General features: G+C 44.1%; 1 protein-coding gene across 1 annotated transcript; it reads right to left on the reverse strand.

Moving 5' to 3' along the window:
* Positions 1-9,415: 9,415 nt before the first annotated feature.
* DHRS7C (dehydrogenase/reductase 7C) lies at positions 9,416-18,803 on the reverse strand. The gene is made up of 7 exons (XM_080994023.1): positions 18,640-18,803; positions 17,950-18,109; positions 15,566-15,678; positions 14,382-14,592; positions 13,303-13,395; positions 12,297-12,452; positions 9,416-11,783 (listed from the first exon to the last, which is right to left on the reverse strand). The coding sequence occupies exons 2-7, from the start codon at positions 18,101-18,103 to the stop codon at positions 11,575-11,577; spliced, it is 936 nt and encodes a 311-aa protein (XP_080850149.1). The 5' UTR covers positions 18,104-18,109; positions 18,640-18,803; the 3' UTR covers positions 9,416-11,574.
* Between the last annotated feature and the right edge of the window lie 6,487 nt (positions 18,804-25,290).

The raw sequence follows: 25,290 nt of genomic DNA on the forward strand, positions 1-25,290 counted from the left end.
TTTATTGCCTGTGCAAAGCTACTAATGGTGGGGCCAACCCATCGCTTGTTACATCTAGGCTGCCTCATTCCTCAGCTCCTTGTCGCTTAAGAGCAGGGGTCAGCAAACTGTCCCTCAGACCTTGTCTGAGCCGGACTATATTTTGAAGGGAAAAAATGAACGAATTAATATGCCCCACAAATAACCCAGAGATGCATTTTAAATAAGAGGGCACATTCTACTCATGTAAAAACATGCTGATTCCCAGACCGTCCACGGGCCAGATTTAGAAGGCAATTGAGCCACATCCGGCCCCGGGGCTTAGTTTGCCTACCCATACTTAAGAGCTTCTTTCACTTACAAAGGTACTAAGGCTCCAACTCTGGACCTGGGAGTACTAAGTACCATTAAATTCAGCAAATGTGTCTAGGATTCCATTGTAAGCCACTTTCCCCCTCACACAGGGGTAGCAGAGTGCCCACCAGAAAATGTTGGACTCAAACTCCCATCAGCCCCAGCCACTATAGCCAATGATCAAGGATGATGGGAACTGTAGTCCAACATTTTCTGGAGGGCACCACAGGTAACTAATTTGAAAGGGCTAAATTGTACTAAAAGACACCAGTCAGGCCAATTAGGCTGGTGCTAATGTTGCCACCTCCTTTGGGGACAATTCTTATAACTTTTGAATACAAGTGAGACACTCAGAGGATGCAGCACTCTTTCTCCATCTCACTCCCCTGCCTTATGTGGATCAACATTATAAGAGCCCTGCTGGCACTGCAGATTCTCATAGAGGCCAAGAGCACGTCAAGATATAGGTTTGACCCAGCACAATGCATGTAACCTTTGTTTAAAAAGCTAAAAACGAAAATCCCCACAAATTAACTGTGTGGTGGAGCAGGATTTCAGGTTTTAAACTCCCAGATCAAGTACCTGCTACCTCAGAGGGAGCGCAACCCCATCCAGAGACACACAAATTCACTTCCTGCCCACATCTGTGGTTAGCTGTGGTTCCTGCATTGCAGAGGGTTGGACTAGATGACACTTAAGGTTCCTTCCAACTCTACAACTCTATGGTCTTCCCCATTTGAGGATTATTAGGCCGATAATTCGGATTATTAAACAGAGAAAGGGACTCCTGCATAGCTTTTGCTCGTCCCATTTCACCACGTGGCCTTTGAGGTGAGGAAATAAATATGAAACTAAAAGGATCTGGAATCAGCAAGACGGATGTTTCTCCTTATGTACTACAGAGAAGCGTCCTGTGAAAGGAAACTACGCCTCTTCGGATTGATTGGGCAGGAAGCAAAAAAGAGGAATGGTTTCGCAAAGGCATTAATTTTGTTTTGCCTTAGGAGTCCATCTTTCTGCTTCTACCCGTCCATGCACTCCTGACGAAATACGGGGCGGACAGTTTGCTCCCTGGAAACACTCATTTTCTGTCTGACAGCGCAGATTTTTGTATATTTTATTTTTACTCAAGGCAAGGGAAAGCGCATTTAATCAAAACCGGCGACTAGCTCTTTTAAATCCTACCAGAACAACGTGGTTCCCCCCACCCCCATTCCTCAAAACAAACTGCACCTTTCAACCACTCCAAATATTATTTTTTCAATAGAGAAGCAAAGAGGGGGGAAAATAAGGGGAGGTAGGGGGAAATTTTAAAAATATATAAAAAAGCTAATCGTCTCTAAAATGTCACCTGAGACACACACACAGGTTCTACCGAGATTTGAACTCGGATCGCTGGATTCAAAGTCCAGAGTGCTAACCATTACACCATAGAACCACACGGCAGCCCTGCTGGCTGAAAAGTTCTCTACTAGCACGTTCCCGAGGTTCTCTTAGGTTCACATTAATGCGTATAGATTTCCGCTTCATAATTATTATATATATTATTGTATGGGGGGACGACTGTGAACCTGTCATCCGATAGCTCTTAAATGCCCTTTTGTAAGACCGACAAGCTTCCGATTAGCCAACACCACCTTTTCATACGTTGCACGACAAAAAACTATCTATCTATCTGTCTATCTAAAATGGATAATCATACATTCTGAAATTATAGACGTTTTAAGCCCCTCACCCCCAGCAAAACGTTACCATTATGTAAAAGCATAAGCCTCAACATAACGAAAAAATAATGGCGCATTCCCCTTTCTTCCTCGTTCCCCCTCCCCCCAAAAAATGTTTTCCATATTTTTTATTTATTTAAGAAACCTTTGAATCTCTGCCACTCACCGCAGCAAAAAAAAAATATCTAGGAGATCCGCAGGTTCCACCGAGATTTGAACTCGGATCGCTGGATTCAGAGTCCAGAGTGCTAACCATTACACCATGGAACCAGTCGTCCCAAATTGGCGCTCGTTCAATACTTATTCACACTAGCCTACCAAGACCCTCTCTTAACCAATTGAGTCGTTTTGCTCTTTCGAAAAGATTTGAAGGATTAAGTCTTACTTACTGTAAGGAGAGAGTGGGGCGGGGGGACAAAGCTCCAGTACCAGAATAACTTGGATCGTTTTAAACCCGCGGCGGCGGCGAATAGTCTTGATTTATGCCCCCCCCCCCGAAAAAAACACGTTAGCAGATTAGCGTCCATTTATCTCTTTTCCACTTAATCCACCCCAGGAGTCAGCCTCCTCACGGTGTTTCCACGGGGCTTCCTGCCCAGATAAGGGGATACACAGAATCGAGATATATATATATATATATATATATATATATATATATATATCGATTCCGTGTAGCCCCTTATCGTTTTATTTATATATATATAAATAAATACGAAGGTTGGGCGCTGGAGGGAGCGCTCGGCTGACAGATTCTTTGCGCTTACGAAGAAAGCCCAGCAGTTGGTCAGAAAAAGGCGCCGTTATTTGGATAAGGGGAGGCGGGGTGTAAAACAAGAGGAGCGCCTCGTTTCGCTAGGAGAGAGGAAAAACTTTGAAATTTACGTTTTGCCCGAAAGGGGCGAGCTTTCAGGCAACCTTCTAAGCCCTGAGCTCCGTCAGGGAGCAGGAGCAGACGCCGCCGTCTTTGAAACAGGCTTATTAGAGCGGCGGCCATTTTGAGGCGAAGGAGACCTCGCGCTGAGGGAGGAGCCGGCGGAATCTTCCCGCCCAAACGGGACTGGCAGGCTTCAATTCCTAAATGGGCCACAGATTATAAAGGAAAAGACTATATAGAAAAGAGTGGGAACACATCTTGAGAGAGACGCTTTCTCTCCCTCCCCTTTGTTTGCTTCAGAAAAAAATGAGCAGCCTCCTTGCATGAGAAAGACTCTGACATTACATATTTAGTACTGCAAAAGCTCTTCGTGCACTGAGGCCTTCTTAATTATATGCCAGCCTCCATTAACGCCCATCAGGAGCGAAGGTGGTAGCCCATTGTTACTCTGAGAAGCACTGGACTCCAGCCTTTTTTCTGGGCTTGCTGGTCAGAAGGTCTGTGGTTCGAATCCCCGCTATGGGGTGAGCGCCTGTTGCTCTGTCCCAGCTCCTGCCAACCTAGCAGTTTGAAAGCACACAAGTGCAAGTAGATACTGTATTTTTTTCATGTATAATTTAACCCAAAATTAAGAAAATGCACTATGCACTATCTGTGTATAAGATGACCCCTTATTTTAAACTTCAAAAAATTTAGGGAAAAATATAGTCTTATGCACGGAAAAATACAGTAAATAGGTACTGCTGTGGTGGGAAGGTAAACGGTGTTTCTGTGCACTCTGGCTTCTGTCACGTTGCTCCAGAAGCTGTATCATCATGCTGGCCACTTGACCCAGAAAGCTGTCTGTGGACAAATGCTGACTCCCTTGGCCTGCAAAGCGAGATGAGCGCCGCAACACCATAGTCACCTTTGACTGGATGTAACCGTCCAGGGGTCCTTTACCTTGTTTTTACCTTACTTACAAGGAAGACTACTCCATGTCGCAAAAGAGGGGAGTTTCAAAGAATTCCAGAAGACAAATCCCACCCTCCTTTGCAACTGGTGTCCCCAAAACAGGAAAACTGAACAGGGGAGGGGAGGGCAGGCTTCAGGGTCGCAGGACCTGAGTTGCATTTTCCTGGAACCCCCAAGAGCCACCATCTGGCTCTAGGTGCAAACACTTAAAACTAAAGAACAGGGTGTCCTCTGAGCAGGTGCTAAGTACAGGAATTTGCTTTGAGTATCCCTGAGGTCACAGTCCTTCCACACAGCAACCCTTCCTGTGATTTATTTCAACCATGTAATTTATAAGGGGAGGGGAATTGTGTTCCTCCCCCCCCCCCCCGCCCCCGAATTTGCATGCTCCTGTTTCTGCATACACAGACACAAAATGAAGCTCTCTCGGGAAGGTTTATATGGGTGGGTGACCAAAGATATTTCCATTATGGTGAGGAGAAAGGCAAATAGCAACCGTGGATAGGGCACCAGTTGCCCCTTGCCTTCATCTTTGCTTCATGTGGGCCTCATGATTACATGGCATCAGAATACAAATCCATAGCAAAGGTACAGAAAAGATGGCCACTCTGATGAGAAGAAGCCTCTGTGCTGTGCAGGCCAAGTTCCTCCCCACAACTCTCGTATGAAGCCAAAAAGGCAACAGGTAGGATTCAAACCCACACATGCAGAGCACAACAGATTTCAGTTCCATCACATTCTCCTCTTGGCCACACCAAGAGCAGCTTTTCACGCTTCCCAAACAGTCCATGCTGGACATGTGGAGCAGCAGATGACTCGTAGTCCCTTCTCAGTAGTAAAAACACAAACAAGGGTGAAACTGGAACCCACTGTGAGGAGTCCAGTGTATTTCCAATCCCTTGCTTTCATTGCTCGTCTACATCATAACCACAGCCAGCCACGATATCAGGATCGAATTGAGCCCATTACCTGTGGTGGTATTTGTGTTTCCTAAAGGATTTTGGAGCACATAACAAAGCAGGACAGTGTGTGGTCTATCTGTATAGATCGATTTGTGAAACACTTTCCCAGAACGGGACAGATTTTAAGGAACAACATCCTGCTCTCTGACAGCCAGGAGCCCTAGAGGACTCTATTCCAGACCTGAGACACACCAGAGAGGTTCCAGGCACAAATAAGCTCTCTGAATAAGCTCTTTATCTATCAGCTGATGTTTCCCACTTAGCAGCAAAGCAGCAAAATAAGTTTTTTAAATATATGAAACACTTCACAAATTTGTGTGCCATCTAATATAAATATAAATATAAATATAAATATAAATATAAATATAAATATAAATATAAATATAAATATAAATAAGTCATACTGGCCACATGACCCAGAAGTTGTACGCCGGCTCCCTCGGCCAGTAAAGCAAGATGAGCGCCGCAACCCCAGAGTTATCCGCGACTGGACCTAATGGTCAGGGGTCCCTTTACCTTTAATATAAGAAGCAAGGCTCCTTGGAAGAGTTTAAATAAGCAATTACCCAAATATTTTCCCCTTTCAGTGAGAAGGAATGGGAAATAGGAACTGTGGAAGGGGACTGCCCCGGTCTCACACCAGGCTCTCGACTGCATCTTTATTTCATCTGGGCCCTGCACTTGTAACTCCTTCCTCTGGTGGATGATGGAGAGGGGCATGCACAGCACAGAGGAGTACAGTGCAGGACCACGGACAACGCCTCCATGATGTACCAGTCAAGTTCTCACCCGGGAATCTCTTATGTGAAACCAAAAGGTCGACAAGGATGGGATTCGAACCCATGCGTGCACAGCACAATGGATTTCGAGTCCATCGCCTTCACCTCTCGGCCACCTTGTCCACACTGGTGGCTTTTCACAACTCCCCAATAGGCCATGTTGGGCAGGGGCTTCCAGAAAGAAGGGGCAACAGACGATTAGTCCTTCCTCCTTGCCAGTAAAAACACGAGGTTGGGATTTGAACCAATTTGCTCAGAGCACAATGGATTTCTAGTCCATCACCTTTACCTCTTGGCCATCTCATCCATACCAGCAGCTTTTCTTGAGTTTCAGATAGGACGTTTTTGGCTAGGACTTGCAGAAATGGGGAGCAGCAGATGATGGAGTGGTGCACAATTTTCTCTGTACTTGTGCAGGGACCATGCTCATTTTCTGTGTGTTCTTTCAGTTTTAGTGTCACTGAAGTCCACCCAAGAACAAGCCTTCTTGGGTAGGGCAATCACCCTTGAAATTTCACCTTTTTATGAGGAAAGGGAACAACAACCACAGACAACCTACACCCTGACCTCTCCCAAATCTCTCCCTCCCCTTTCCCACACATAACCAACAAAAATCTACTATGTGATGCCAAAAGACCGACAAGGGTGGGATTCGAACCCACACGTGCACAGCACAATGAATTTCAAGTCCATCGCCTTCACCTTTCGGCCACCTCGTCCATGCTTTTCATGACTTCCAAACACGCCATGCTGGACCAGGAGTCTCAGACATGCGGACTATCAGCCCTCCCTCGTCAGCAGCAAAACACCATGAGGGTGGAATTTGAACCTATGCAATCAGAGAGAGCGCAAAGGATTTTTAGTTGATTGCCTTCACCACTTGGCCACCTTAGACAACAGGTGACCATACTAGCAAGTCCTCTTACTCCTTTCTGGTCTTTCCGGGATGCTCTACAGTTTGTACATTTCATAAACAATGTTGGAACATTTGCTTCCTCTGTCACAAGACAGAAGGGGGTGGAGAATCTTGGGAAAGTTTTTTTAAAAAAAAAAATTCAAATTGAGGAAAATTCTAAAGATACGTTGACCTACTCTCCTCTGGCAGTGAGGAGCCCCAGGGGACTCAATTCCAATACAGCAGACCAACACTTCATGACAGCAGCCATGAAAAAGGGCTTACAAGCTCCTATTTGCTCAGCAGGTTTGCCCAGCCCTGCAGTGAGATTTCAAAGAATGGTTATACATGCACATGCGCATACATATATATGGTACGTTTCATGGATTTCCTTGTGCAAGGCCATGTTAATCTCTGTATCATTCCAACTCCCGTATATTACCAAAGTGAGCACAAAAACCGGCTCTCTAGGAAGGGCATAAATGAGAGGTTGCTCAAGGGTATTTCATCTAAAAAAAAGAAAGTAGAAAGCAACTATGGATAGGGCCCATCTCTAGGCTCCTATTAGACCCCTTCTTCCATTGCCTTTGTTTCATTTGGACCACATGCCAGTAATTCCTTCGATAGTATAACATTGGAATACAAGTTACAGCAAAGGATGATGGGGGAGAGGTGCACTGCACAGAGCAAAAGTGGAGGTGTCAGTGCTCCGATGGCTAAGTCCCCCCCCCTTCTATTCTATAGAGCCAAAAGACCGATGAGGGTGGGATTCGAACCCACGCGTGCAGAGCACAATGGATTTCAAGTCCATCGCCTTCACCTCTCGGCCACCTCATCGTGCGTTGTAATGAGACTTCAAAGAAATACGGATATTCTTTGTCATCCTTGCACAGGAACCACCCTAATATTGTATGCCCTGTACACCACAATAATCAGGGAGAGCCCTGTTAGTGGTTTCCCTTGGGCCAGAAGCACAACTAATGTCAACAGGGAGTTGTGCCTTCAGTGTTGTGGGCCCAGGGGAGGAACAGACTTAGGGAACTGGGGAATTTCAGTCCCCATAACTGCCTCACTGCCTCTTGCCCCCCCTCCTCTCCAGCCTCTGATTCTGGACTGCTCTCTGCCACAGACTCTTCCTGCTCACTAAACCTTGTTACCTCTTCAGCTTCCGACATCTCCTCCTCTCAGTCTGCTCCCTCTGACCATTCATTATCATCTCACCACCAATCCCCAGGCTCTGAGCCTCTTCTTCCCCTGGGGATTCTCCAGCTGGTGCCTCCCAGCACTCTTCTGTGTCCAGCCAGTCCACGGCCCCTTGTTTCTTCTAAGAAAGAGTTAACATCACTTATTCTATGTGATTTATTGTTGACCAGCTCCTGTCATGGGGGTGGTGGATTTGCATGGCACAAAATTGTAGTGCATGAGGCTGGGGACTAGGCCTTTCTCATGGGCCAGCCATGTTCTTCCCCAGGACTCTGCTGTGTGAGGCCAAAAGGCCGATAAGGATGGGATTTGAACCCACACATACAGAACACAATGTATTTCTAGTCCATAGCCATCACCACTTGGCCACCTCACCTGTAATAGTGGCAGGGCTTGTCACTCTTATAGGGCTTTCATATTCCAGTCAGCACCTGCTTGTTCATTACCTGAAGGATGATAGAGTGGTTGTGTTCTGCATCACAGTACTTGTGATAGGATAGGCCAAGTTGTGGAACATTTTCTCCCCCCAAAGTTTATGGAATTTCTAAAGGGTCACCTTCCCCTAGCAGCATGGAGCCCCAGGAGATACAAACTCCAGACCCCATGAGCACCTAATAGGCAGCTTAGACAGAAACCATGAAGCAGCTTTCTCAGCTCCCTTTCACCCAACAGCTTTGTCTCATGTGGCAAAACAGCTTCATGGAAAGATAAAATGTGTGGAAATGGATGCCGAAATGGCCCCTGCTGAAGGATGACACATCACAAAGTTCAATATCATGCTTCGGCAGGGGCCATGCTGATCTTCTCTATTCCATTCCATTTTCATCCTTTTTGTCACTGAACTCCACACAACAACCAGCCCTCTTGGGAGAGTTTAAATGGGAAGCTACCCAAGGACATTTCACCTCACAATGAGGAGGAAAATGGGCAGCAACTATAGCCAAGACCCATTTCCCCAGGTTTCTTCCAGGCCCCTGCTATCTTCATCTATTTCATCTGGACCCCATGCCAGTAATTCCCCACCCCCACCCCGATAGATAGCAAGTTGAAACAAAGGATGATGGATGGAATTTGCATGGCGCAGAACTGTAGCGCAGAGCATGGGGTAGGATCTGACTCCTCTGTACTGCACCAGCTATGTTCTCCAGGAATCTGCTATGGGAGGCCAAAAGGCCGACGAGGGTGGGATTTGAACCCACGCGTGCAGAGCACAATGGATTTCTAGTCCATCGCCTTCACCACTCGGCCACCTCGTCTGCTGAAGCCATAGGGCCTCTTACTGCTCCACGGCCTTACTTATCCACTCTGAGGTTTCTTGTTCATTTCCTAAAGGATGTCAGAGTGCTAGGTCACAAAAAAGGAGGAAGGATTCAAATGACCTATTGGAAAGGTCCAAACAAGTGGTTACCCAAACATATTTCACCCTGCAGTTAGGAGGAAAGCAGTAACAGCGATTGAGCGATGGACCCACACTGGGCAGCAACCCCCTCTTTCTTTGTCTTTGTTTCATCTGGGTCTCATGCTGGCAACTTCTCCCTCTGATTGTGTAGCACTGGAATGCAAATCTCATGAAAGGATGGTTCCATTTTGGAATTTAATCCTAATATTTTGTCACTGCTATAGCTTTGTTGTTTTTTAAAGTAATCATTATTTCCACCCTTTAGCGAAAGGTAGACAAGAAATCAATGAACAAAGTTGAAACAAGGACTTTATTTATATCACTTCTGGGTAGGGTTGCTTGATCTGAAACCTAGAAATCTGGGAAATGCAAATACACATCCTTTTCAAATATTCCTAATTGTATTGGTCATATGTTTTTCCTGTTGTGTACACCTACGAGGGTGTTTTGAGGAAGTGGATTCTCTTTTTGAAGGGAGCACATGTGCTATAAATTTAAGCTGGTGGGCCAAGAAGAAATAAAGGAAGAGGCAGTGGAGTCAGGGAAGGCCTTGTAGGGCTTGTCTCCCATCCCTACACTGGAACAGGGAGGAGGAGACAAGCACACCTCCATTATGTGCACTGTTTGGGCCCCAGCAGCTGAAAGTTCTACAGCAAATGCAAGCCTAACAGCAGCCATTTTTCAGTTCGGCCCCCTCCCCTCGTTCACATGCACACACTATGTTTTCAGAATGGATGCAGTCACCTCAGTTTCTTGCAAGCAGTACGTGAGGCATGCCTATTGCTCAAACAATCTAAAAACCTCCACACACTCCGGCTACAACCAATACAAATGCAATGATATTATCCCCCTGTGCAGGCATTGCTCTTGCAACTATACAGATAGTGTTTGCTCTGCTGGCATTGCAAACATGCTTTCCTGCAGTGCAGGCAGGGCTTGGGCCAGGATGTAGCACAGTGTGTACTGCAGGTGATATTATATATACAGACCTAAGCCCAAAATCAGTGCAAGTGCAACCATGCTTGTAACTGACCGCCTCTCGTTTTTCCTTCCAACATTGTCCTCTAATAATTACCCCAGCTCTGCTACAGCTGAACATTATGAAAAGTCTCATCTTTTTAAATGCATCACCGGCTAACACAAAACATGAGCTAACATGTTTTTGACCTTGCTATGCTCATTTTTAAATATTTACTATCCATTTAAGTTATTATTACATTAGTATCCCACCTTTCCTCCAAGGAGCTCAAGGTTGTGTAAATGGTTCTCCCCCTTCCCATTTTATCCTTACAAATTAGGTAAAGGTAAAGGGACCCCTGACCATTAGGTCCAGTCGTGACTGACTCTGGGGTTGCGGCGCTCATCTTGCTTTATTGGCCGAGGGAGCCGGCGTACAGCTTCCGGGTCATGTGGCCAGCATGATGAAGCCACTTCTGGTGAACCAGAGCAGTGCACGGAAACGCCGTTTACCTTCCTGCCAGAGCGGTACCTATTTGTCTACTTGCACTTTGAAGTGCTTTTGAACTGCTAGGTTGGCAGGAGCAGGGACCGAGCAACAGAAGCTCACCCTGTCGTGGGGATTCGAACCGCCAACCTTCTGATCAGCAAGCCCTAGGCTCTATGGTTTAACCCACATCGCCACCCGCGTCCCTACAAATTAGGTAGTTTCTCATTAAATTGCAAACAAAATTGAATTCTCCCTCATCCCTATTTGGGGCTTCAAAAATCATCCGGTTGCCCTAAAACCTGGAGATGTACAGATTTCTCGATTTCGAAACACAGAATTCTTCCCTGCTAACCCAGTGTTTCCATGATTCTTTACAGTTACAAGTTATCAGAATCAACCCTACTTGAAGCTATTGAAATAATCTTGGAGTTTTGAAGTTGGAAGAGGGATAATTCTTGTGCAGATATTGGCAAGGCACTTCACTTTTGCTTCCCGAGGATTTCCTCTTCACTAAATCAAGTTTGCTTCCTACCAGCTCAACACTTTGTTAACAAACACATAAACTCACCCCAACTATTTCTCCAGTTATCCCTGGTGCCTGAACCTCCTCATTTTCTCTGTTTGTGTCTATTTAGGTCTCCCTACTTCCACGACTCCTCTCTGACTACAAGAGCCAACATGCAGAGCATAGCCTCTTCCTCCATTTTATTAACTTTCTTGTGTAACTGCAATTCCCAGGTGTTTCCGGTGTTTCCGAAGGCTCACAAAGCACCCTGGGGATTGTAGTTCCAGAGCCCGGGAGTGCACCTTTAATAGTAGTTGAAAAGACTACCATTCCCAACTCCACTGCCTCCAAATCCTCAAACCAGAAACATTTCATTGTTTCATTTTTGAGTTGTATGATCTTCTGCTAACATCCCTGCTTTTAGCTTCCCAATGGATCAGCCCATATAATAGAGAGCTTCTGGCAACCCTACGGCCAACTTAGATGAGCAGGATACAAATCATTTTTCATCTTCTATTTTCTGTTTGTCTTTCACTCCAGCGGCCACAACAGCAAAAAACAACTCTGGGAAGAACGTGCGAATGTAAACAGCTGCCTTTGCAATGGGATTTGCCATGAACACTTCTTGCTTCTTCCTGCTCACTGTCCGGAGAATTTCATCCGCTACCTCCACAGGGTGGACACCATTGGCCAGTTTTCTGAAAAAGACTGAAAGAGGGAAACAATGTTTCTCTGCAAGTGGCAAGATGAGACACACTGACCCTGCTCTGAAATTATTTACCTATTATTTCAGATCAGGGCCAGCACATCCCGTAAGCATTTGGTAGGTGGGCTCAGAAATGATTTCCTAGATGCAGACCACAAACCATCTCATACCACTGTCACATCAGAGTTAGAGGATACAGAATGCTTAAACCAGTTCAAGACTCCTACTGGAATAATACTCCTCCTCAATCTCTTGCTGTTCCTAGAAAGCGAGCGTTTAAAAAATGTTGACAGCAAGAAGATGCATGCCTCAGTCCCCTTTGTTGAAATGTTGATATATATGTATTCCCCTAAATTTGTCTAAACTCCCTCCATGCCCCATTTCACCCACTACTAGTATGCAATTCATATTGCGTCTCATTTCAGGTTCCCACCACACTGGCCTGCTCCACTCTTCTCTTCTTCCACCTTTTATTCCGGCTCCCCCATCCCCACCCCAGCTTTGGTTAATCTTACATTTCCACACAGAGGCTTCCCAGTTGCTAGCCTGTGGTTGAACATGGGATGCACGTATGAAACTTGGAGTCACGGTACTGACACAAACACCAAATTCCTGCAGTTCTGCCCTCAGACAATCAAAGAAGCCCAGAGCAGCATGCTTGGAAGCAGCATCTAGGAGGAAAAAAAGAGATGACCTCATATACTAAAAAAATAAACTCTTCTCCCCACAGTATATTATCCTCTCAGTTATAATATACAGAAATTTGGGTTCCTAGAAACCCAATTCCTGATCATTTTAGCACCAAACAATAGCACAGATCCAGTTTCACAGTGAGCCTTTTATTTTAAATGTTGGCTTTTCAACTCTTCCAGAAACCCAAAGAAGCAGCAAATTGTGTTGACTGAAAGGACAGGTTTTGCTGAAATACTCAGAGTTGTCATTGGGCTTATGGGTGGGATCCCCACGTCAGTTTCTTACTTCTGAAAAATATGGAGAAATGGAATGGCACCTGACAGATTTGACACCTGCTTTTTCTCAATGGGTTAAAAACTCTTGGGGTTAGTGGTCAGCTGGAAGCCCGATAGTAACATATTTAACAGTCCATGCAATAAGAATTGAAATCCCTGTTCATCAGTTAATTGAACTGATGTGTGGTCAGTGAGCCATTTGCACAGTGCTGGGCTGAGTGGAGAGCTTGAAACTTCTCTTAAAATTGCCCCTTTCTGTTCATCAGATCAATTATCTGATGAGCAAAGAGTGGGTAATTTGATTCTTCATCATGGTACTGGGCTGGACAGAGAGCTTGAAATATCTCTGTCTAGATGAGGATTAAAACTGTTCAGTCTCTGATGGTGTTCTGAACTTATTCCTCCCCCACGAACAGTGCTGCTGCCGCCACCAGAAAATTAGGTTGGGAACTGATGGGCCACTTGGAAGGGCTCAGCTTGCTGCAACAGGCCCGCAGGGCAGTGCTTCAGCACCGTTGCAACAAATGGTTATTTTCTCAATCTGTAAACTTACAGGCTCCACGAAAAGGCACTCCTACTTTCCCCTGGATGTTATTGACTAGCACAACTTGCCCAGTTCTTCTGGAGATCATGTTGGGAATAAGGGCTGCAAGGGTGAAAAGATGGCAGAAAATGAATAATTTTAGAGACATGCAGTTGCCAGGGCAGTGATCCTTATCTAAACACATCTCCAACATTTCTTTTCCTTGCCTGTGTAATAGTTAAGGCTATATGAATCAGTGAAAAACAAGTTCAAAGAACGGTATCCCAACACCATGAACAGTTCCTACTATTGGCAGCCAATATTGAAAGAGAAAATTCCTATTCCCAATCTCCTAAAAAAATAAACTCTTAAACTGCACAACTAAGGCGTAGCCACCTAGTTCCCATGCCCTACTGTGCGGGTAGCCAACATGGTGCCCGCCCAGTATTGTTGGACTCCAGATCCCATTAGCATTGGCTGAGTACAATGGGAACTGTAGTCAACATCATCATTCCACAAGTGAGCCCATATATGAAGAACTAGTAGTCACCAACATCAAACTCAGATGTCATTGTGCTCTGCATCAGTTTCTGCTAGTTGAAGGTTGCCATGCAACCTTATTCATCTATTGGGATGATCATGTTAGCTGCAATTGTGTCTATACAGTGGGTAGCGGACTGTTGTAACTGTTAAGACAGCTTAGTATGAATGGGTACAGGAAATATTAAGCATTTCAGCGGGAGATAAATACATGTGCATGAATGGGATAATATGTGCTTATATTTGGTCAGATCATGTCCAAGAGTACTAGTGGGAGTCATTAGACATTAAGGTTATATTGCACTACAGATATCATTAGCTTCCCCCAGGGAATCTTGGAAATGGTAGTGTTGCAAAGAGGCTACAGCTCTTGAACAGATAATATTCCACAGTATCACCAAGTTCCTAGATTCTTTGAAGGCAGCACAAAACTGATGCAAGTTTGTAATGTGGAGATGCCATGAGTGTGATCAGCCTCTCCAAGAAGAGAAATGCTTCCAAAGTGTGCCCCACCTGCCCCACCTCTAAAGGGAGATACAAAAGTCGTAAGGGGGCACAGTTCCAAATACCTTTGGTGAGCGTTATAGGCCCAAAATAGTTGGCATCCATAACCTTTTTGTCAATTTCCAGTGATATGTTCTGCACTGTTCCCTTCACCTTTGTGCTAGCATTGTTGATAAGTATATCCACACATCCATAGCAATCCAGGATTTCTTTAGCTACATCTTGGATGCAGTTTACATCAGACAGATCGAGTAGGACAAGCTTTGGTGTAAATGTCTGAAAAGAAGCAAAGGATTGTTACTTCCCTTTCTTGAAGGGCATTTTTAAAATATAGAAATATGGGACAACTTCCATAACTTCTATAAACTTCACAGATCGTTTAGGGAAACAGATAGCAGCATCCAGTTGGATATCCTTATACACAACAGAAGAACTATGAATATAATTAGTAGCAATTTATTCAAAGTGAAGCTTTATCCAGTTCAGAGGTTGTTGCTACTGACTGATTGTCCAGTAGCCACTTTGTATACCCACCTGAGCTGATACCCAGAGATGATTGGGATTGCTTGTATGGTCAAAATGGGCCCATTTCAGAAGACAGTGGGGGAGAACATATGTACACTGTTGTCATAGAAAACTTGTTTTCAGTTGCAATTTGATAGTCATACCAAACATTGCTTAACCCTCTGCTCCATAATGTATAGTACATCAACATGCTTCAACCACCAAGCATTCAACTGAAGCTAACCCTTTTCTAGTCACACCTTTGATCTCATGCATGCTTTCTGCTTATGGCACACTGTATGTCCTGGAAGGTAATAAGCTCTATTTAAATCTATTTGTTTACATATGGGTTTTATTTGGGGGACGGGGTAGGCTCGCTGCTACCTTCAGTGTGGTGGGTTTGCCTTGTTGACCTTAATACCTCTTCTTCTCATCTACAAGTCTTCAATAATTAGATTCTTAATGGGAATTACATGTGCCATCTCAAAGTGAGCTAGATCCCTCAACTTCCTGTTAGGTGTAGGCAGAGAACTTCCTGCTAGGTGTAGCCAATTTTGCTGCACAATTGCTTTTACAGAAGCTAACCCACCGCCTGAGATCATTGCTTCACCCTGGCCCTGCATAGGAGACAGCAAAGCCTAATTCAAAAGTAGTGAGAAAAAGGTACAAGCTTATATCTTCTGTTTCTCTTGTTTCATAGGGAAAAATACTGCTGTCGTTACACAGTCCCTTACAGGATACTTACTGCTCTAGGATCAGCCACACTGTTTAAAGCATCATAGAGAGCTTCTAACTTGTCCAGGTGTTTACCACACAGAACTAGCCTTGCTCCACCTGTGTGAAATACTCGTGAACATTCTGAAAGATAAACCAGTGAATAATGCAGGTTAGATGATGATGACGATGATGATGATGATGATAATTTTATTATTTATACCCTGGCCACCTGGCTGGGTTTCCCCAGCCACTCTGGGTGGCTTAATGCAGGCATAGGCAAACTCAGCCCTCCAGATGTTTTGGGACTACAACTTCCATCATTCCTGACCACTGGTCCTATTAGCTAGGGATGATGGGAGTTGTAGTCCCAAAACATCTGTCGGGCCAAGTTTGCCTATGCCTGGCTTAAAGCATATATAAAGCATGTACCTGTATTCTTGTTAGTTTGAAATAAACAAGGGGGAGATGTTCTCTTAACACTGCAGCACATACATACACAAGGCATTGGTTATATTTTAAATAGTGGGTCTTCAGAGAGTTGAGAAATTGCACCATGTATATTGTCTGAAACCCATAAACTGTGCAAACAAATAAATGCACCCAAGTTTTCTTATAGAAACGAACTGGTCAGCCAGTGCAGTCTCACCAGTTGTGAAGTTGTTCTGAAGATGTAAGAACATCATGATGTTTCAGTTAGCAAACCCTCCACCTCCCACTGCAGTGGAAGCTGTTAATGTCAGACAGAAATGGACATGCTGGGTGCATGCTATGGAACAAACTGTCAGGTGAGAGAACTCACCTATGCACCGTCTTAAACAGGGATCGAGAAGCTGTGGCCTTCCAGATAGAGCTGAGCCACCCCCGCTAACATGGCTAATGGTCAGAGATGATGGGAGTTAAGAGTCCAGACTCCAGCAACATCTTTGTGAACTTCCCCAAGTGCATCTGCCAAATGGTGCATATGAGCCCCTGATGATTTCTCAACTGACATATCCTGTTTCCACAGCCTGGCAGGCAGCAGAGCAACAAGCTGATCAGAGAACCCCATGCAGCTGAAATGGATCACTTTCCAGCCCTCTGATACCTTCTTTTGCTATGAGCCCATCCGTTAACTGGACGGCTGCTGCAGTGGCTGCCTGCTCAAGGCTTTAGCGCCCCAAAGCCTGTAAGCAATTTCACTTCAAGAGAGCCTTCTGCATGCCTTCTTACTGGTCTCAAACCTTAAAGCTCAGCACTGGTGCATAACTTATGGATTATAGAAATAATCTATTTATACCGCCCTGCTGCCACCTGATAGTTACTGTATGTGCAATTAGATCTCACTGCAACAGCACAGCCACCCGGCTATAAATAGACCCATTTATTTCATCTAAGACTTAGTGTTTGTAGGAAAGCAGCTTTTCAACTAATTCTGGATCCACCTGACTGTCATTCTTCCTAGCCCACATTTCTCTAGTATTATGATGAGAATGCTATGTGGACATTGATTCTCTAAATAAATACAGTGCAGCTGCTTTTATTGCTAATTCATTTTGGTGTATATAAAGCCATCAACTGGGATTCCAGAAGTCGGCACCAAAAGCAAACCTAAGTTTTGCAAGGAAGAAAGACCCAGTTTCTGTTGCAGAACCAATTAGGCAAAAGGGGTGGTGGTGGTTAATTTACCTATCAATACCTATAATTTGTTTATGCACTTTTTTGCCCTGCTCCACACCACAAGGGTTAGTAGAATGCAAACAATAACAATATTAGCTATCTTACTTAGCTTTACTAAATTGGTTCAATTGCAACATATTGATTTCTGAAGAATTTTGAATTTGTTTCAGGTCAGGGTACAGTTGAGGGGAAAGAATGCAAAGGCCACAGGGTACTCCATTACTAAGACAACAGAAAATTTATCAGGCAGTTTAGGAAAGAATGGGAAAGAATGTGGACACAGGTGGATCATAGAATAATAGAATCGTAGAATTGTAGAGTTGGAAGGTACCCTAAGAGTCATCTAGTCCAACAATGCAGGAATCTTAGCTAAAGCATCCATGATGCGAATGAACTGGGCCATTTGAAGGATTCCCTCCATTAATATCACCACTGAGAGGTTCCGTTCTGTTCAAATACACATAGATTTTATGTCTCTTGCAGTGCTGAAGCCCTGACTCTTGTCCAATTGGTTTCTGAGCCAATTGCTCGCCATATTTTAAAGTTTTCATGGACAACCACAAGGTCTAGAAATTATGTTTCTTTTTAATGGCAGCTGGATTCTTTAAGATTCTGAATGTTCCTCAAGGTGCACGTGCCAGAGAACTGGATGGCACAATGCAATCACAGCAACCCAGATTTCTATTAGAGAGAGAGAGAGAGAGTGTGTGTGTGTGTCACACAACAGGCTATTAGTCATTTGCTGCACCTGCTTACCCTTGCCCACACCGGAGAGAGCATCAGTGATCACTACAACTTTGCTCCGCACAGCAGATTTTGACATCAGATGAGTAACTGTCCGATAAATATATACAATCCCGCTGATTCCAACCACCAGCAGTGGGAGAATTAGCACAGCTAGGACACCCATCTTTACCTGGCAGAAAGGAGAACAAATTTAGGCAGCAGAGGAGATTGTCAATATCTTTTACAGTAAACATGACCAAAAGTCCCCCTCCATTAACAAAATGCAATCAAGCAGAACCTGTAGCGTGTAAGGTGTTCCCAGCCATTATTTGAATTATATTATTATTTATTCAGCATCTATCAATGCACAGAGAGATTTATCAAAGTATACACAAAGCAATTTTCTGCTTTTAAATAACGCCACACAAAGCAATTTTGAATTGCAAAATCAAACATAATATGACAAAACCAATTAAGAATTGTTAGGGGGGTTCATTTCTTTACTGACTGTTAGATATTATGGACAGATTTGTGGGCAGTGCTGTTCCACACCAATGTTTGCAACAGTCAATTCTATTTCCCTGATGCAAGAAGAAAGGGGGGGGGGAATGAATTGTGACATATTTCTTATTGAAAGGAAAGAGACTAAAGCAAAGCTTCTGAAGAAATAGTGCCCATTTAACATCCAACAGAAGTTCTGTAATAAAGATAATAACTTACTTGGAATTGCAAGCCGTCAACAAGTTGATAAGGTGGTATCTCCCGCCAGCTGGTTTATACTTGAAGTTTAATTAAACTCATAGGCATTTTTGGAAAGGAAAAAGCACTCCATCCGCCGAAGCCTTTTGCCTTGAGCAAAGGCAGCTATGTATAGAGCTCAGCTGCATGACAGAGTTTTAAAAAGTAAATATAGTATCCATGGCCCCAGCCACATACCTGACCTATTTAGTTTCACAGGGCTTCAAAGTCCTTCTACAGCCTGCAAGAGTGGACAAACTCAGTGATAAAGAGACATTGCTCATTTCTTTATTTTTATGGGGAAATGTAGGTAACAGCTCACTTTGCTCCAAAAAGGCTCTAGATGTTACAAGACTGAAATAATCTGTTTCTTTTTTTCAGTGTGCAACGACTTCTGCAATCACTAAGAGAGCAACCCTTGCAGCTCTGTTCAGAAGTCTCAGTAAATTGAACATGATTCTCAGATAAGTGTGGATACAGGATTGCAGCCTTAGAGATGGAAATCCAGTCTAAATGGTTAATAGCATTTCTATATGTGATAAGATTGTTTATTTTAAAAATACTGGTATGGTTTCAGTTACAGTTACCAGCTACTGTGCATGTGCTTTATTCTTATATGCAGGGCTTTTTTCTAGAATTTTTGGTGTGTGTGTGTGTGCTTTGAATGCACTTTAAAGTATGGTTACCAGATGTCCCCATTTCCCAGGGACAGTCCCCAGATTTCCACATCTGTCCCCGGACAAAATCCGTCCCTGGAATGTCCCTGGATTTCATTTAATGTCCCCGGATTTATATTTTAAGTGTTGTAGATTTATTAGTAGGGAATGAATGTTGCATGATTGGTTCAACGGCACAAGACACATCATATGGGGACTTCCGGCAAGGCAAAAAGGCGGGCGCCATGGCAGCGAGCAGCTCTTGAAGCCAGACAGAGCCAAGTGCACTACCAGGCTGGCTCTGGGCTGCTGAGACTGCCACTGCCACTGCCGAGGGGGAACCGGGGATGCCTGGCATGTCAAATGGGGGAATTGCTGACCCCCCAACCCAAATCGAGCCTGGAGCGAGAGCACCTGGCAACCCGGCCGACTACCCAGCGGTGTTCCGGGGCCAGGAAAACCCTGGAGCTGATGCAGGGATAAGGAGGAGAGGAGAAGGAGAAGGAAGAGAGAGAAAAAGGAAGGAGAAAAAAGAGGGAAGCCCTGACCTTGCCGCACTGCCGCTGAGGAGGAGAGATAGGAGAGCACTGGGAGAGCAAGGACACGTGGCCGAGCCTAGGCCTGACCTGAACCCACTCCATGGCGGCTAGTGCTCCAAGAGAGCAGGCCAGGGCCCAGAGGAAGGCCGCACGACAGAGGAGGCCACAGAAGAGAAGATATTACTTCTTAGCTTTTTTAAATATATATATATATATAACCTTTTTTAAATAACCTTTCTCTCTCTCTCTCTCTCTCTCTCTCTCTCTTTTTAAAAAGTGTCCCCGGATTCTTTGAAAAAAAATCTGGTAACCTTACTTTAAAGGTCTGGTGTGTGTGCACCCTTAGAAGAATCTTTAAAATCAATGACACTTGAGCATCTGCCTTTTGTATTGATAAGGATGAGCCAGATAAAGGGTGGGGGAGAGAGAGATTACTTGTCATTTCTGTTACTTCCATGCTTTGCTTCCAGGGACTGCGTAACACATTATATGTGAGACTGTCATTGAAGATCATTCAAAACCTTCAACTAATTCAGGAGCTAGGTTGCTAAAAGGGAACCATCACAACAAATGCACATCACCAGTCCTGAAACAGCTTTCAGTTTGTTCCTGGAGTAGTTACCTATGGTTGATGCCTGGAGGGAAGATCACCCAGAAAACCCATATGCACTGCCCAGAATTCCATTACGGAAGAAAGACAGGATAGAAATTTACTACAATAAATTCTAAGAACTTCTTAGAACCTGCCCAAGGAACCTCACCTTCAGAGACTAGGATGGTAACAAGTGAGGAAAGGGCTTTTTTCTGGGGTGGACACCATCCTTGTAACACCCTCCCCAGATATGCCTCTTTGGCACCTCCACTATTATCATCTAGGTTCCAGGTGAAAACTATTTTTATGTGCATTAGTGACAGCATGGTGCTGCGGCTTGTCTTGCTGTTTTGAGTGGCAGGGTTGGCAACTGATTATATGTGTTGGGCTCATTAAACTTTTCCCCATTTGTTGGTTACTTAATTGATTTGCTTTAAATTGCTTATTTCCGTGGTTGCAAGTGGTCTGCAAGCAAACAGTCCCACCATTTGTGTGCATCAACATGAAAGGAGGTTAAGACAAAACAGTGGAGTGGAACCCTTCTCCAGAAGTCATGCGGAATGATTTCATCAGGGAAACTGTCAGACGCCAGCAGCAGTCTCTCTTTCCCACTATATACATCTCCAGGAAATGTGAATAGCCTACAATAGTTCTGCACATGTTTCCATAAGCACCTCCACCACAGTCCCAAAGTCTATATACACCAATCAGACTTTCCTGTTAAAAAACAGGAAAGTTTAAAACAGAAAGTTCAAAACAGATGCAAATCCCTCTTTAGCTTTTGTTGCCTCCAGCAGGACAAAAATCAGAAGTTGTTTGTGTCTATGGCTCCCAAGAGATGTGTCAGCCCTTCCATTCACTGGGCTTTGGGACCTCCTGCCTAGCACCTTAGCTTTTAACAGGCTCCGCCTGACATTGGGAGACTCCCTGCTCCATAGAAGCCTTTGCCACTCCATTCGCTTTTAACGCACGGCAGATTAAACTTCTTTGACAGGTAAATCATTTGGTTTCAGCAAGGCAGTGCACCCAGAAGGTGACAAAACGGCAGGTAAACAACAGTTATTTTTGTTTATGGAGGACACACTTTGCTCTGTTAATGTTCCACCTTTCATTCTGTATATACCGGGTATTCTGGTAATATTCGAAAAATAAGGGATGCCAGGGAGTTGTGAGGGCTGTTCACATGTTATGCTGCACACAGGTACAAGGGGTTTGTGTACATGTACAGATGTTTGTGTGAACGATTATACACATGGTGAATTTAAAAGTAAATGCATGGATTAAACTCCTGAGAAATGCAGAGCACAAACTGGGTGTACAGTTGCCCATATGTTGAGTTTACCAATTATCAATCGTGTGCAGTGCTCCATTGCATCTACTAAATGGAAGGGAGATACTCTGGGGGGGGGGAATGGAACCCTATTATTGAAATAGAAAGGATTATCATTTTCTGTACTAAGCAGCACACATACTGCCACAGACAAAGCTTATCAGCGGAGTGGGGGAGGGGATTAATTCAGACCAATCTATAAAGACTAATCTATCAAACTCTCATTTTCCAAAGCAATATGAGAACCAAAAGACAGACTTCCTTCAAAGTTCACCCTTATCTGGATTATGCAATGCAGTTTTCCAAGCAAGCAAGAATGCATATATTAGGGGAAAGTGTGCATAGAATGCATATATTAGTGAAAATGCTTGCAAAAAATGAGTACATTAGTAAAAACTGCATACAAAAAGGTTCTAATTAGGAAAAATTAGCAAAAAAGATTCTGAAGAATTTTCATGAGGATTACAAATGAATAAATCCAAAAATTGATGCAGAAATGTGCAGCACAACAAAATGAAAAACGAAGAACTAAAATGGTCAGATCCTTCTGTCCCTGCTAGTCAGACTGGACTGAACTGGACTGCCTGAGAGTTCCTTGCTGGAAATCAGGCATTCTCTGCTGTGATTAACATCATCTCTGTTCATAGTTGGCTCAGCTCCATATGTGAATCTTCATCCCATATCTCTATATGTAATCTCCATCTCAGCTGCTCTGACTCTGAGATGAATGTGGGGCATCTGCTTGTATAGCAATGTCCATATTGGAGCACCCACAGAACTTTGGATCACATATATTCGCTTACCAAGGCTACTCAATAGATCCACAAATGAGATGGATTGGGACCTCAACAATCCTCATTTCAATGCATCTAAAAAGAAATTATTCTGGCCACAACTATACCACTGTTTCACATACACACAGACAGGGGCTAAAGTAGTGCAGGTTATGGGCCAAAAATTCCTTTTTTCATGGGAATTCAGTCAACTGTCGTCCCCCCTTTTAAAAATGAGGGGTAGGCAATTTGGATCAGGGCTACATGACGGGGGATGGGGAGTCTAAGCTTCTCCTCCTCCACCATTAAATCCCTGTCTCAAATCACCCCCTGAAGTAGCTTTTATAAACCACAGAAGGAAGAAATGTACAGTGGTACCTCGGGTTACATACACTTCGGGTTACAGACTCTGCTAACCCAGAAATAGTACCTCGGGTTAAGAACTTTGCTTCAGGATGAGAACAGAAATCGTGCTGCGGCAGCGCGGCAACAGCAGGAGGCCCCATTAGCTAAAGTGGTGCTTCAGGTTAAGAACAGTTTCAGGTTAAGAACGGACCTCCGGAACGAGGTACCACTGCTGAGGCACCACTGTAAAGGCATAATTTTAGTTACCCCACCCCCCAGGCAGTTGATAAGGAGCATGGAAATAATGACAAGGAGAAGACACACAGCTAGTTTACCATTCTAGGAATTACTAGGAATGGGGTTGCAAATATCATGGAAAATATCACCATATGAAGCTATAAATGGTGCATCTGCTTTTGAAATATACTTCTCACTATTTGGGGCACCCCATCTCAAAAAATCTGTGGTAGACCTGAAGAAGCTGTAGAAAGGGGCAAGCAAAATGACTGGTCCATGTGCCCTGGGAAGCTGGAACAATATGACCTAGTACAACCTAAGCTAACAGCACTGATGAACTATGAGGACTAATGCAACAAACCCCAATGTGGTCATAGCATTGCAGTCATCTAGACCTCTCTCACGTATATATCTCTATGCACATACTACATTTAATTAAGGTCATGCAGAAATCAGAATATACTGTGCACCCCCCCCCCATTGACCATTAGTGCAACAAACTGTCCCACAGTGCAGCTGCAGGTACTTGCATGCCCTTGGATGAAAATTTTAAATCACCGATATTTGGTTTTGCAATACATTGCAGTACATTGACACACCTTTAGATGTCTCTCCATGTACATTCTTCTGTGCCAAACTGTCAGCTAAGCTTCGGTTCTGGAAGGGGTTGTTTTGCCTCCCTGCAGCTGTTTCCTTAAGTAAACAACCTTGTTACTCAGGTAGTGACAGAAATCAATAAGGAACAAGCAGTCCAGTCCACAGACTTCTCTGCTACAGGATGACCATGCAAAAAGGTAGCGGGAGATGCCTTATGGTTGCAAAGCTGTGAAGAGAATTCCTTCTGTGGAGCCATAGGAGTGACATTCCCCTAACAACTACCATCGTGCCATTCCTGACCCCCTTGGGGTAGTTTGAAAATTTTAGGAAGTTCATGGTGATGAAGTGCCTCCAGATATGGAGAAAGGTTGGTTCGCTATTTTCCCCCAATGGTAGCATTGGCCCTGAGTCAGTGCAATAAGGAGATTTACCATAAAAGAATTGTAAGCAACTACTGTTCTAGTCAATCACACTCTAAGAGGAAGGAAGTGTTCTTAATGGGTGAAATTGCTGGGAAAGCCTTGGGCTTATTTTATTATTAAATAAAATATAATATGCACCCATCCTCTCATGTACTTAAAATCTACATGGTAACTTGCGGGGTATGGAGTGTTAGAGGAGGGGTAGTACCTTTGGTGGGGGACACGTCTTGTTGCTTCTGGGGTAGTTTGTCCACCTTTGGTCCCTACCCTGAACTCAGCTCTCACCTGTGGCTCCTAGAAGCTGTCAGCATGCAGCAGTGGCCACACCCTGGAAACAGCGTCGACTGGCCGGCTAAACCAGGTGAGGGTAGCCAATGGGCTCAAACCCTCGGTGAATTAGGGACTTCTCCTGCATACAGAGACAGGCTCCAGTGGATTGAATAGACAAGACCAGTAGTGGGTCCAATGGTCAAGAAGGCCAAATATTTTATGATGAAGGCAGACAATAGCACAAGGGCTAAAGAGCTTATGACCGTGTGTTCAAGTACCTGGGTGGATGTGTAATCATTCCCATCTTTGGACATGATATGCACAATTTAAAAAAAAAATTAAATAGGCTGGGGAAGGTGACGCTGAGCTGGAGTGGAACTCTACATAGGGGAGTGGAACATTAACCTTTTGCTCCTGCCTTCTTGCTGATCAGAGTGACGCCCTGCTACAAACTTAGTGCCTGCTTTTCACAATGGGAGGGTTATATGTATGATCACATCAATGTTGTTTCTCTGCTCATCTGTATTGGTAAATCACCAAATAATAACTATTATAGCTATGGTCTAGAGCTTGAAATTTCATTTTTAAAGGGAACATGTTCTAGCTCAAGTTCAACTTGTCCAAAAGGCACATTCATCCATTTACAAAATGAGCCAGTTAGCTTCACATTCAGTTCACAGTTCAGTGGGAGTTCATCCAAATGTCTCTCAGCAAATTTCTTTCCGCATTCAGACTGTTGCAAGCTGCTGTGCTGTAGTATAGAATATACTTAAAAAGAATACAATACAGCAGAATGCACATGTAGTAGATTGTAACAACAACAACAACAACAACAACAACAACAACGTGAATTGTTTATTGTCCCCCAACAA

The sequence above is a fragment of the Podarcis pityusensis genome, assembly GCF_964106645.2.
Source record: "Podarcis pityusensis genome assembly, chromosome: 2".
Classification (NCBI taxonomy): Eukaryota; Metazoa; Chordata; class Lepidosauria; order Squamata; family Lacertidae; genus Podarcis; species Podarcis pityusensis.

Coding starts and splice junctions, on each gene's coding strand:
- DHRS7C (XM_080994023.1), bottom strand. CDS start 18,103: ATGGGTGTCCTAGCTGTGCTAATTCTCCCACTGCTGGTGGTTGGAATC. Junction 13,396..14,381: donor GCCTATAACGCTCACCAAAG/GTATTTGGAACT, acceptor TCACCCTTGCAG/CCCTTATTCCCAACATGATC. Junction 12,453..13,302: donor AGTGCCTTTTCGTGGAGCCT/GTAAGTTTACAG, acceptor TTTTCCTCCTAG/ATGCTGCTTCCAAGCATGCT.